The sequence below is a fragment of the Trachurus trachurus genome (assembly GCF_905171665.1).
Source record: "Trachurus trachurus genome assembly, chromosome: 6".
In the NCBI taxonomy this organism is placed as follows: Eukaryota; Metazoa; Chordata; class Actinopteri; order Carangiformes; family Carangidae; genus Trachurus; species Trachurus trachurus.
The window spans coordinates 34,601,389-34,615,814 of record NC_139897.1 but is presented as its reverse complement, the minus strand read 5'-3'; the positions used below and the strand labels follow the sequence as shown (position 1 = coordinate 34,615,814).

The following is a 14,426-nucleotide window of genomic DNA, read 5'->3' as shown; positions in this document are numbered from 1 at the left end:
AGCCATCAAAGACTGGAACTGGAAAGCAGAATAAACTTTTAAAATTTCTCTCCTAACTTAAAACAATGGCTACTGGAGAACCAAAGCTGCCTGCACTCTTAAAAGCGGGACACTTGCAACTCAGTTAGTTTCTTAAAAAATGTATCTTACACTGCAAAAACTCAAAATCTTTCCAAGAATATTTGTCTTATTTCTTGTCAAAATGTCTAAATTTTAGTCAAAACTAATCTCTTTCCATTTAAAATAAGACTCATCACCTAAAAATTAACGTGTTTTTAGATCATTTTCACTTGTTTCAAACTAATTTTCACTTGAAATAAGTAGAAAAATCTGCCAGTGAAAGCAAGTTTTTTGTGCTTGTAATAAGGAAGAAAAACTTGCTCCACTGTCAGATTTTTCTACTTATTTCAAGTGAAAATCTGCTTGAAAAAAGTAAAAAGTGTCTAAAAACAAGCTACTTTTAATGTGATGAGTCTTATTTTAATTAGATTTATTTTGACTAGAAATGACATTTTGACTAGAAATAAGACAAATATTCTTGGTAAGATTTTGAATTTTTGCAGTGTAGAACGCTTTAATGCATTATCTTCTTGTAATGGGAACTTCTTAAAAATGTTTTATCATATTTTGTATCATGTATGACTTAGCTTTTCTTCTTGACCATAGCGTACACCTTTCTCAAATGCATTGAACTCGGCTTAATCTTTTTAAATGTGGAAACTGTGTCTCTGTGCTGTCCAATTTTTGTTTGTGTCAGTTTATGTAACAGGTTTTCCCTTGTATTTTAGTTTGTGGTCTATATGTCTTCTGTGTTTTGCATGTTGGGAGACGCAGATGGAAATTAGCAGTGAGCTAAATCTGGTGCAACCATCTCCTCATTTCCTGCGAATGATTAATATCATTGCACACTGTCCCTTCATAAACAAAATAAACTAAACTAAATTAGACGCTGCAGATATGAAGACAGAGACTGATTCACCTAAACCGCTGCTGCACCTTCACATTAAAAGCATTTAAAGAGGAACTTTGCTACACTTGAACCTTAAAGGGATAGTAGCATTTTTTTTAAAAGTGGGGTTGTATGATCTACAAATAGCCCCTAAGTACTTTAATTGCAGTAGAAGACTCTCTGCACTCCTCCCGTTAGCAACGCCAGCCCATAATAGCCCTGCCCAGAGATTTACAACATACAGTGTTGTGAACAGACCCAAAGAAACGGCCTATTTTCGGCTAACCCTGGGCGGAGGGATATGTGAGTCGGTTAGGTCCAAATAAAAACTGTGTTTTTCCTGCACTTTGAAGGGCTGGAAAAAATGTTGCTTTTGTTTTATGTTTTTGCTGCCCTAAGAATTCTGGGAGCTGTAGTTTCAAACCAAGACTCTGATCACCTGAAGGTCCAGTCATGTCACGTCACAGCAGCCCGTCCTGCATCAGTTCCAGTTGTGCACATCTGTCCTGTGTTTCCTCTCTTCTGTCTTTTCTATCCAATAAAAAAAAACAAGACACTGATGAAGTCTGAGCTGCATCGTCTGTGACTCTCAGAGTGAACACTTCATGGTTCATGTTGTCAGACTCTAATCACAGCAGCTGCCTCCTCAACATGTTCGATTTCCCCTCGTAGCAGCTGCATCAATAATTAAACACTGAGCCTCAGAGCTGCTCAGCACTCACTTCACATGAGGCAGCCACAGAGGTGACGATGATGAAGAACTTGAACACGTATTGAACCGATATAGAGCATCTTCAGGGTCATTAATTAAAACTGCAACAGAAAAAAACACTAGTTTAAAATCAGCAGAAAGACATAAAGATGTTTGTGTTAAAGCTCCTTCAAAATAAAGGTAGATGTTTGTATTAAAGCTCCATACAGTATAAAGGTAGATGTTTGTGTTAAAGCTCCATACAGTATAAAGGTAGATGTTTGTGTTAAAGCTCCATACAGTATAAAGGTAGATGTTTGTGTTAAAGCTCCATACAGTATAAAGGTAGATGTTTGTGTTAAAGCTCCATACAGTATAAAGGTAGATGTTTGTATTAAAGCTCCATACAGTATAAAGGTAGATGTTTGTGTTAAAGCTCCATACAGTATAAAGGTAGATGTTTGTGTTAAAGCTCCATACAGTATAAAGGTAGATGTTTGTATTAAAGCTCCATACAGTATAAAGGTAGATGTTTGTATTAAAGCTCCATACAGTATAAAGGTAGATGTTTGTATTAAAGCTCCATACAGTATAAAGGTAGATGTCCATGTGTAGTGTGATTATAAAGCAGCTCTAGGTTCTATATTAATACTGTGAAAGTATCAAAGCCTCAGTCCACAGAGAAATGCACACAGCCTGTATTCAGAAACTGAGCCTACCAGCCGTCAGGACTTCCTGTCACTTTGTGATGTCACAACTAAGCCCCGCCCCCTCACCACCTGGACAACACCATCCAACAACTTGCAGGATTTGGTTTCTTTGAGTGTTTTATTCTGAAATCTGCTCTGTTTTAATTGGATCACTTTAAAAAACAGTCAGCCAATCAGAAGAGAGGCTCAGAGCCTCATGGATCAAAACCTTCAAAATAAAAGAACCCAACATTCAAAATAAAATTCCCCAAAAAAGGACATGAAGCTTCAGTGCTGCTTCCTGTTGTTGCGTTTCTCCTCTGAAGTCACTGAGTGGATTCAGTTTGGAGGAGAAAATATCTTCTGTATGAAACGCTGAGGTTCAGTGGTTGGGTTTAGTAAACAGGACTTGAAGTGAAAACGTCATGAAATCCATCAGAGCAGTTTGTTTGTTCAGCCACAGGAGCAGAAAATAGAGCTGGAGGCTGGGGGAGGGGAGGGCTGGGGTTGTTGTTATACAGAGTAGAGAGGAGGAAACACAATTTCACAGCTTGAAAGGACAGAACCATCTTCAGCCTGTTGTCTCTGCACAGTCCCAGCTCAGCAGCTCAACCAATCAGACATGAGATCAGGTTTAAAGGTCAATAACTCACATTAAACAGACAATAATTCAGGACTGAGCTCTCCTAAACCAAAATACAACTGTTCAACCTGTTCAACCAAAGATCCTCTACTTTGATAAGATGGCTCACAACAAGCTGTACCAATGATATTAAATGGTTCAGCTTCACTTCCTGTCTCCTAAAGTGGGCGTGGTCACCGTCCCTCCACCTCGTGTTGTGAACGTGTGTGTGGATTTATAAAAGTTGTCGGTAGAGGAAAGTTAGATATTTATATGGAGCGAAAGAATCGACCATAGTCTGAGCTGCTGCTGTTGCTGCTGGTCTCCTAAAGGGGACGGAGTCATGGTCTGCTGGTCTCCTAAAGGGGGCGGAGTCACGGTCTGCTGGTCTCCTAAAGGGGGCGGAGTCACGGTCTGCTGGTCTCCTAAAGGGGGCGGAGTCACGGTCTGCTGGTCTCCTAAAGGGGGCGGAGTCACGGTCTGGTGGTCTCCTAAAGGGGGCGGAGTCACGGGCTGGTGGTCTCCGAAAGGGGGCGGAGTCACGGTCTGCTGGTCTCCTAAAGGGGGCGGAGTCATGGGCTGCTGGTCTCCTAAAGGGGGCGGAGTCACGGTCTTCTGGTCTCCTAAAGGGGGCGGAGTCATGATTTGCTGGTCTCCTAAAGGGGGAGGAGTTATAGAGACAGGAAACTGACTTGTAGTGATTAGATTAACTAGATTAGATAGAACTTTATTCATCCCAATGGAAATTCTTATGTCAGGTTGCTCCAAAAGGAAATGTGCAAAGGAAATAAAATGAAATACAACGAGGACATTCTTAATGAAATATATCCTACAATGTCTAAAACTGTTCTTATTCACCTGCCCAGGGACTACGGATGGAAAGTAACTATATAAATCCGGTACAAGGCATCTCTTCTCATTTTGAGACATTTTATTTTGTACATTGTCCCTGATACAAATAAACCTATTAAACTAAACTAAACTAAAACGATAAAAATAGTGGAAAAATGTCAGTGATACAGATCAATCTGTAAATCCTCTGTAGACCTGAAGGACACGACACCTGCACAGAACATCTGGACAACGAAGGAGGAACTAGAGTTTGGCTTTTACAAGATGATAAGTTTTAAAAACATTTGGTGCCAAAAATCATCCTGTTGTTAAAGATGAACTGCAGTTTTTTGCACATTTGCTATTTGAGTGTTTGCCCCATTGATTTATTTATCAATTTAATTATTTATAGGTAAATCTGCGTTTTCTTTGGCCACCGTAGCACTTTAACAACATGAATTGTCGCTGTCTGGAGGAACTTTATTGTGATACGTAGATATAATTCATCCTCAGAGGGAGGGAGGGAGGGGGGTGTCATCCTCCTCCTCCTCCTCCTCCTCCTCCTCTTCCTGGATCGTCCGTCCACTTCCATTACCGTCCTCATCTTACAGCCGGGATCAGTTTCCTGAGCAGCAGCAGCAGCAGCAGCAGCAGCAGCAGACACACTCTCACACACTCTGAGAGACAATGGTGAGATAACGAGCTGTGTGTGTGTGTGAAGCTTCACGCTGTCCTTGTTTCCATGTTTCCCACCTGCTGTAACTTTCCTCTCCTCCACAGGCCAAGTTCCTGACCCAGGATCAGATCAACGGTAAGTCCTGCTGCGTCTGCTCTCTGCTCTGTCAGCGTCGGGCTTTTATTTTGGAGGGGTTCCAGAGATCAGACGAGGAGGAGGAGGAGGAGGAGGCAGCAGAGTTGTATTTAATCATCCGGCAGAGTTTCCTCCTCGTCACAGAGCTGCTCTTGTTCTGAGTTGGCGCCGTCGTTCTCTCGGGTCGTTAACGTGATTAAACACAAAGACTCGTTATGTGGACAAAAGGTTTTAGGCTAATGAGGAAGAAGCTGAGTCTCTGCTGTTGCTGTCTGTTCACATTGTTGTAAACTGACGTTTACTCGTCATCTGATTTAAACACGACTGAACCAGAACCAGAACCAGAACCTCCTCCTCCTCCTCATGGTCGTATCCCTCCGCTGCTCAGACTCTGTTCAGACTCTCAAGTTCCTGTTAGGTCTAAATGTTAACGACTTGTGTGACATTTTGTTGCTGTTGTTTAATGAAGTTGCTTCAAGATGTGAACTGCGGTGGCCAGTGGCGAGCACAGGGGGGGGGGGGGGGGGGGCAGGTGGGGCGGTCGCCCCCCCTCGTGGCCCAATTGTTGAAAAACGTGTGCTAAAGTGCCCTCTAGGAGCCAAAACGCATGCCTAAGTGCTCTCTTGGGAGCCAAAAACGCACGCTTAAGTGCCCTCTAGGAGCCAAAACGTGTGCTAAAGTGAACCTCATGGCAGCCAAAACGTGTGCTAAAGTGCCCTCTAGGAGCCAAAACACGTGTTAAAACAGGCCAAATCGACGTATTTTAGTCTTACGGTATTGATATTATAAAAAAGGCCAAATCGACGTTTTTTAGTCTTACGGTATTGATATTATAAAACAGGCCAAATCGACGTTAAAAAAGACCAATTTTTTTTCGACGCCGACCTGTGGTCGCCGGCCAAACGCACCATGTCGCTACAGTCTCACTCTTATCATTTTCTGCAACTTGGCAGCCCCGAAAGTGCCCTCTAGGAGCCACATCTAGGAGCCAAAACGCGTGCTAAAGTGCCCTCTTCAGTGGCGAGGACGTGCTATTATGTGCCCTTTTTTTTCCTTTTCGCCCCTGCCCTTCAAAAAGTCTGTGCACGCCACTGGCGGTGGCCCTGAAGGGTCAAAACACACAAAGATATAAACCTGCTACAAACTCAGAAAACAACTTGTGTTTCTGGAGGACACAATAAAGTGATGGACTAAAGACTAATGCTAAGCTAACAGTCCATGTGATCAATAACATGTGATATTGACGTTGTAATAAACCAAACAAACCCACTAACAGGAAGCTGTCTGCACAACTTCTAAAGTCAAGAAGAACAACAACTAAAGGCCGGTTGTTGCTAGGTGGCGTACATGAGCTGCAGGAAGTGACGTCCTAGAAAACAAGCAATCTTTACTTATCTGTGCCTAAACCCAACCAATGGCTTCACTTTTGCTTTTTTCCCCTATTTTACACCTGGACATGTCAGTTTTACTAAACTTAACCAGTCGGGAGTCCTCGAAGACTTTTGGTGAGATTCTACATCACTTCCTGCAGCTCATGTAGCTACGCCATCTAGCCACAATCCTAAAGGCCCCAGACCAGTCCCTTGCTTTTTTTGTGTCCCTTGCTTCATGGTGTCCCTGGCCAAAATCTTTGGTGAGCTCCGCCCACCTCCGATGACCTCACACTCCTCATCCTGATTGTGTGTCTGTGTGTCTGTGTGTTGTTGTTGTTGTTGCAGAGTTCAAGGAGTGTTTCTCTCTGTACGACCGTCAGAGGAAAGGAAAGATCGAAGCCCGGGAGCTGATCACAGTGATGAGGTGTCTGGGCTCCAACCCCACACCCTCCGAGGTCCAACGCCACCTGCTGAGCAACAACATAGGTAGCTACACTTGTTCACCTGGAACACCTGTTCACCTAGAACACCTGTTCACCTCTAACACCTGTTCACCTAGAACACCTGTTCACCCGGAACACCTCTTAAGGCCCATTTATACCCTACGATAAAAACGGATAGGCCTACAGACACTTTCGTCCGTATCGGGAGACCATTTCATCCGTCAGTGGATCTGTTGCCTCTGAGCTTACGAATCCGGAGTGCTCCGGATGAAACGGAGCACAAGCAAGCTGTCATTTATGACACACACTGCCCCCTGGAGGATGAGTTGCGTTACGTCATAAAAACTGTGAAACTGGACGGAGGAATGTAGGCCAGTTACGGAGAGAACGTTTGGTACGGATGGACAAATTTCGTCTGGATCTGAAGGTATAAAGCCGGCTTTAGTCACCACACAGTCACGGTTTAGTCAGTTATATTGACATCGTGTCAGCCCCGCCCCCAAAGCCGAGCCAGAATCTGAGCCTGTGACTTTGTGATGTCACAACAAAGCAGAAACCCAAAGCCCCGCCCACCACCATCCAACAACAACTTGCAGGATTTCAGTTTCTCTGAGTGTTTTATTTTGAAATCTGCTCCTTTTTTGAATTGGATCACTTTAGAAAACAGTCAATAGCCAATCAGAAGAGAGACTCAGAGCTTCCTCCTCTCTTCTGATTGGCTGACACCGACCTGTTGTTTTTCTAGAGCTCCAGAGAGAAGCTGAGCGAGAGAGGAGATGTTCAAGAGTAGAAGCTGAATCAAAAAGGTCTGAAGACACAAGAAACTCAGATGTTGAGTTTCTGTAAAAGTGTCAGGAAACAAAAACACAATAAAACTAAAAGAAATAAAACGACACACAACTGATCGAGCAACTAATCAACTGAGCAACAAACAAACAGGTGGCAGTGTGTGTGTGTGTTTGTGTGTCAGATTAAAGACCGGGTTGTCAACGCTGCATTAAGACATCGTCCATTCTTGCGTCTACGTTACATCACATTTCATCACAACACGACCTGGAACAGAGACTTCCTGTGGGTCACAGCAACAACACAACCAGACCACACACACACACACACACACACACACACACACACACACACACACACACACACACACACACACACACACACACACAGCTGGTTTTCATGTCGCCCACCTCTGTGATCTTATTTCAGCAGCTCTCCATCAGCATCATCGTCGACGTCTTCATCTTCACAGTCTGTCATCATCCTCATCATCGTAGGATCACAGGAGCTCAGCAGGAGCTTCAGGGAGAGAAACCTCACACACTCCTACACACAGACACACTTACACACACACTGGTCTTTAATCTCTGACTGAATTTAAATATTAAACACTCAGCTGCGTGAACTCGGTCTTTAACTTCTCGTCACTGCAGCTTTTATCAAACAAACAGCAGGAAAGTGTTTGTCTGGGACTATTTTCAGAGGAGGATTAATCCACGTTTGGTGCTGTGGCCAATGTGAGTGACAGCAGGCGACAACAGGTGTGTGTGTGAGTAGCGACTTTTATGATAAATAAGATCAAAACATGAAAGTCGTCTTCACACGAAGAAAATAAAGATAAAGACAAAGTAAATTTCACTCTGAACTGATCCATCAACACCAACCAAACAGGTGTCGAGACGTTGGACTGAGGGACCAACAAACAAACCCTCAACCAACCAACCAACCAACCAACCAACCAACCAACCAACCATCAATAAATCAATCAATTAACCAACCAACCAACCAACCAACCAACCAACCAACCAACCAACCAACCATCAATAAATCAATAAATTAACCAACCAACCAACCAACCAACCAACCAACCAACCAACCAACCAACCAACCAACCAACCAACAATAAATCAATTAACCAACCAACCAACCAACCAACCAACCAACCAACCAACCAACCAACCAACCAACCAACCAACCAACCAACCAACCATCAATAAATCAATCAATCAACCAACCAACCAACCAACCAACCAACCAACCAACCAACCAACCAACCAACCAACCAACCAACCAACCAACCAACCATCAATAAATCAATCAATTAACCAACCAACCAACCAACCAACCAACCATCAATAAATCAATCAATTAACCAACCAACCAACCAACCAACCAACCAACCAACCAACCAACCAACCAACCAACCATCAATAAATCAATTAACCAACCAACCAACCAACCAACCAACCATCAATAAATCAATCAATTAACCAACCAACCAACCAACCAACCAACCAACCAACCAACCAACCAACCAACCAACCAACCAACCATCCAACCAACCAAACAACCAACCAAACAACCAACCAACCATCAATAAATCAATCAATTAACCAACCAACCAACCATCCAACCAACCAACCAACCAACCAACCAACCAACCAACCAACCAACCATCAATAAATCAATCAATTAACCAACCAACCAACCATCCAACCAACCAACCAACCAACCAACCAACCAACCAACCAACCAACCAACCAACCAACCAACCAACCAACCATCAATAAATCAATCAATTAACCAACCAACCAACCAACCATCAATAAATCAATCAATTAACCAACCAACCAACCAACCAACCAACCAACCAACCAACCAACCAACCAACCAACCAACCAACCATCAATAAATCAATCAATTAACCAACCAACCAACCAACCAACCAACCAACCAACCAACCAACCAACCAACCAACCAACCAACCAACCATCAATAAATCAATTAACCAACCAACCAACCAACCAACCATCAATAAATCAATCAATTAACCAACCAACCAACCAACCAACCAACCAACCAACCAGGAGGATTAATCCACGTTTGGTGCTGTGGCCAATGTGAGTGACAGCAGGCGACAACGGTGTGTGTGTGAGTAGCGACTTTTATGATAAATAAGATCAAAACATGAAAGTCGTCTTCACACGAAGAAAATAAAGATAAAGACAAAGTAAATTTCACTCTGAACTGATCCATCAACACCAACCAAACAGGTGTCGAGACGTTGGACTGAGGGACCAACAAACAAACCCTCAACCAACCAACCAACCAACCAACCAACCAACCAACCAACCATCAATAAATCAATCAATTAACCAACCAACCAACCAACCAACCAACCAACCAACCAACCAACCAACCATCAATAAATCAATAAATTAACCAACCAACCAACCAACCAACCAACCAACCAACCAACCAACCAACAATAAATCAATTAACCAACCAACCAACCAACCAACCAACCAACCAACCAACCAACCAACCATCAATAAATCAATCAATCAACCAACCAACCAACCAACCAACCAACCAACCAACCATCAATAAATCAATCAATTAACCAACCAACCAACCAACCAACCAACCAACCAACCAACCATCAATAAATCAATCAATTAACCAACCAACCAACCAACCAACCAACCAACCAACCAACCAACCAACCAACCAACCATCAATAAATCAATTAACCAACCAACCAACCAACCAACCATCAATAAATCAATCAATTAACCAACCAACCAACCAACCAACCAACCAACCAACCAACCAACCAACCAACCAACCAACCAACCAACCAACCAACCAACCATCCAACCAACCAAACAACCAACCAAACAACCAACCAACCATCAATAAATCAATCAATTAACCAACCAACCAACCATCCAACCAACCAACCAACCAACCAACCAACCAACCATCAATAAATCAATCAATTAACCAACCAACCAACCATCCAACCAACCAACCAACCAACCAACCAACCAACCAACCAACCAACCATCAATAAATCAATCAATTAACCAACCAACCAACCAACCAACCAACCAACCAACCAAAACACATCTCCCTGAGTTTCCAGAGGTCAGAATGGCATCACCGTGTCCTTCAGAGGGTTCAGGAGCATGAAGGTTGAACTGAAATGAGACGAACCTGTTCTCTCATTGGTCAGAAATCTTACCCAGGAAAAGGTATGAATGGGCCTGAAAATTAAAACCTGGCCTGGCTCGAACCACGGTTGAAGACCGGACCCGACCCGATACGAGTTGATTGTAGGCTATATATTATCGACCTGAACTTGGTAAAAGAAAAGGAAGCCGACCTATATATTTTCGGCCTGAACCAAAACATGGAACATCAGCAGCGTGTCGTGCGTCGTGTCGGTTGCTGTGTCGATTACGTTCTCACTGCAAACAAATCGCTCAGGGGTTCGAATGGAAGCGAGCCAAGACCAGGGATCTTGGCTCGCTTTTTTTGTTCCGCATCCGAATCCAAATGAATCGATCTTTTAGGAGAAAGGCTGCCTGTTTTGGAACAACTTCTCCGAACAAGCTGGGATTCGCTGGTCCACCACTGTTTTCCTGAAGGGAGTGAGCAGCCAGATGGAGGAAGGCTGGGACGAGGACACAGCTGTTGTCTTATCTCAGAGTCTTTGTCCTGAAACTTCCTCCTGATGTTTCGTTAATATTCCTGCCCGTCCGCTCCGAGGCCTCGTGGTATTTGACCTGGCCCGCTCCGAGGGGAAACTCTCTGTGTACCGTCGGTAATTAGCTGCTCACAGTTTCCACATGGACAGTTTATTTAAAGTGTGTAAACTGTGGGCAGCTCCGCTCTTCACCTTCTGTTTTACTGCCTCACTGTTTGAACAACTTATTTCATATTGATGTGGTGATAATGATGGGATGTCATACTCCGACTCAATTAAGTGTCCTTATCTCTTCCTGCGTTGACATTTGAGATGATTACACCGGTCTAAAGTCAACATGTTGTTGCAGGTGTGAGCGGAGAGCTGGACTTCTCCACCTTCCTGGGCGTCATGCACCGGCAGCTCCAGCAGGAGGCGCCGGAGGAGGAGATCCTGGAGGCCATGAGGATGGCCGACAAGGAGCAGAAGGGATTCATCATGGCCGCCGAGCTGAGGGCCAAACTGACCGGGCTGGGAGAGAAGCTGACGGACAGAGAGGGTGAGACGGGAAACACATCGTTCCATCTTTCTGAATCTGTCAGATGGTGTGATGACAGCTTCCTTTATTTAAATGTGTCAAAAACAACGGAACTAATTACTGATTTTAGGAAGAGCAGTGTCAAGCCTTATTCATGCTTAGGAGGTACAAACTGTACAGACATACGAGTATCTCGGCACAGTTTTTGACTCGAAACTGAAATTCAGTGAGAATACGGATGAGTGAACACTGAGTGAGCAGCAAATCAAAGAGTTCATTTGCTGGGGAGAATGAGCTCTTTCGGTGTCTGTCAGGATATTTTATGTTTCTTTTACCAAACTTTTAACATTTTCTTTTAAATGCTGGTTTTATGTTTATCTGTCAAGGACAAAAAGATCCAGAAGGCCGATAGACTCGTGCACCAAACTGATTGTGAATGAATTGAATGAATGAATTTATATTTATTTTTATTTATATATTTATTTATTTATTTATTTATAGTGTCGTGCACCAATTAAGGCGCCCAGCCTATAAGGGCTTACAACACATTATCATCATATTTAGACACCAAACAAAATCATCAGAGCACAGACAAAACCCAAACAAAAACAAAAACCACATGGAATTCACATAAATAATTCACTTTTTGACCAGGCACTTTTTATGAAAGTATATTGTAAAGACTTCTTTTCTGAAGAACCATTCCAACTTTACCTCATCATCATCAACCCAAAACAACTCAGGTTTCACATTTTGCATTTTCTGAAACAAAAACTCCCTTTTCTGGCTTCGTCATATAACGGACAATGAAACACAAGATGCAGTTCATCCTCAATTACATTTAAATTACATAATGTGCATAGTCTTCCCTCCTCAGGTACTGAGTTAAACCTACCAACTTCTACTGCCAGAGGGAGAATCCCAGCCCTCAACTGGGCACATAAAGATATCTTGGATCTATCCAGTGGCAAAGTCACATAGGGTTCTGAACAATATACATTTTTTGATTGTGTGTTTCATAATGATTTTGTAATCATGCCCTCAGGCCGCGTTAACCTGCACGCAAAACAGATTGTTATGCAAATGATTTTATTCCTTCAGCCATAAGGCTGTAAAATGCACATAATGCATAACAAGAATAACACAATAATATTGATTCTGGCATCCTGCTTTTTTATTGTGTGTCAATGGTTGGTGCTGATGTTGTTGGATGTTGTGTGGATGATGATGCTGTTAGGAAGCTTGATTGTAGATTACTGTATTTATGGTTGTTGTCTTTACTATATCTTATTCTATTTATTATGGATGGGCCGATGATGAATTGCCCTCTTGGGACTTATAAAGTATTCTGACTCTGACTCTGACATCAGTGACATGAATGGTTTGGTTTCTCTTACAGTCTGTTAGACCACAGAGCTTCTTCTTTGTTTTACTGGTTTTCTCCTGCTCCTCCAAAGAACTTTGAAAGAAAGTTTATCCAAGTCTAGTGGGAATGTAGAAATACAGATAAAGAACTATTCAATTTAATTATATTGAACAGGCTGCAGTTCCTCTCCTGACCATTAGAGTGAGTCTCCAACAGTGAGTCAGTCTCCACAGACTCAACATGTCACGGTGACATCAGAGAGCAGAAACCTTCTACAGCTTCATTTAACCAAACTTTAACCGACAGCTGTGTGTCTGTTTTCAGTGGACGAGCTGCTGAGGGAGGCGGGAGTCGGGACTGATGGGCGTGTCCACTGCGAGAAGTTCGCTAAAGCGGTGACTCGCTGTTCTGTGAGACGCTGACGTCATCATCATCTTCATCATCATCATCATCACGTGACGTGGAGCCAGATTCTCTTTGTTTAATGCTTCACTGTCAGGACTCACTGTTCACTGTTACGTTGTGTAATGTCGAAGAGATTTGAGGTTTTGCTTTTTTTATGTGAATAAATCTGACAACAGAAATAAATCCAATGCAACAGGAGAGGACGAGTTTCGTGTCTTTTCTCTGCCTTTTATTCAAAACATGTACAAAAATATGCAACTAATACGACAACAGAAATGATTTGCAAAGGAAAGGAGGCTCGATATGTGACGGATGAAACACTCCAGGCCTCTAGGGGGAGCTCTAAGTGGAACAACCACAGACTGAACAGAAGCTAACGCTAACACCTTCTGTATTCTGTCCTTATTTTTCAGTATGCTGGTTGTATGGCTGTCAAAGGTCAAATGGCCACAGGTCTGATAGATAGAAACAGATAAATAAAATAATAAATATGTAAATTGTAGCTACACCGGTTCAACAAAAGGCCACGATTCATACTGATGTCTTGATTTTCACTTTTATTCTCCTTCTCCACCGACGTTGATAAAATCATAGAACACCGTGAAAACTACAAATAGAAGCAGAGAGTCCATATGAGTCCATTGTAGCTAAATGCTAACTCAACGTAAACAAACACATGAAGTGTCCACTGTATGGTCAAAGCATTTTGTATACAACCACAAATAAAATACATATGAGACAAAACACAATTACCGTTTGCGCCTCTTGAACGCAGTGTAATTATCTCTGTCCAGTGTCATGACTTCCTGCCTCCATTCTCTGTGGTCCTGCTTTTTACTTCTGACCCACAATCCCACAGTTCACCATGTGAATGTGACCACACATTTTCAAAATAAAATGTCCTCACATGAAGGTTTTTAAATATCACAACTGAAATCATTTTTATCAACTTATTTATAAATGTAAGCTCATTCTAACTCTCTTATTATCATGAATTTATATGTCTATTTATTAATCTTTTTAAACACTTCAAACACTTCATGAACTCGCATCTATTTTGTGTTTTTTATAACATATGAAACATAAGTTTACAATGAAATCTGTCTCACAGACAGTTACATAAATGCATAAAAAAAATATAAACTCTTCAACAAAAGTTTGTAAACGTTATTTCAGTCAATGGTTTCTCCCCTTTAATAAAACCAATTGGTGTCATATCTTATATCGTTGG

General features: G+C 42.4%; 1 protein-coding gene across 1 annotated transcript; it reads left to right on the top strand.

Annotated features, from left to right (window-relative positions):
• Nucleotides 1-3,105: 3,105 nt before the first annotated feature.
• Nucleotides 3,106-13,212, top strand: calml4b (calmodulin-like 4b; the record flags this gene model as incomplete). The annotated part of the gene is made up of 5 exons (XM_083974434.1): nt 3,106-3,174; nt 4,563-4,593; nt 6,312-6,452; nt 11,257-11,445; nt 13,115-13,212. 5 exons carry the CDS (start codon nt 3,106-3,108, stop codon nt 13,210-13,212), a joined length of 528 nt encoding a protein of 175 aa, XP_083830560.1.
• Nucleotides 13,213-14,426: the final 1,214 nt, after the last annotated feature.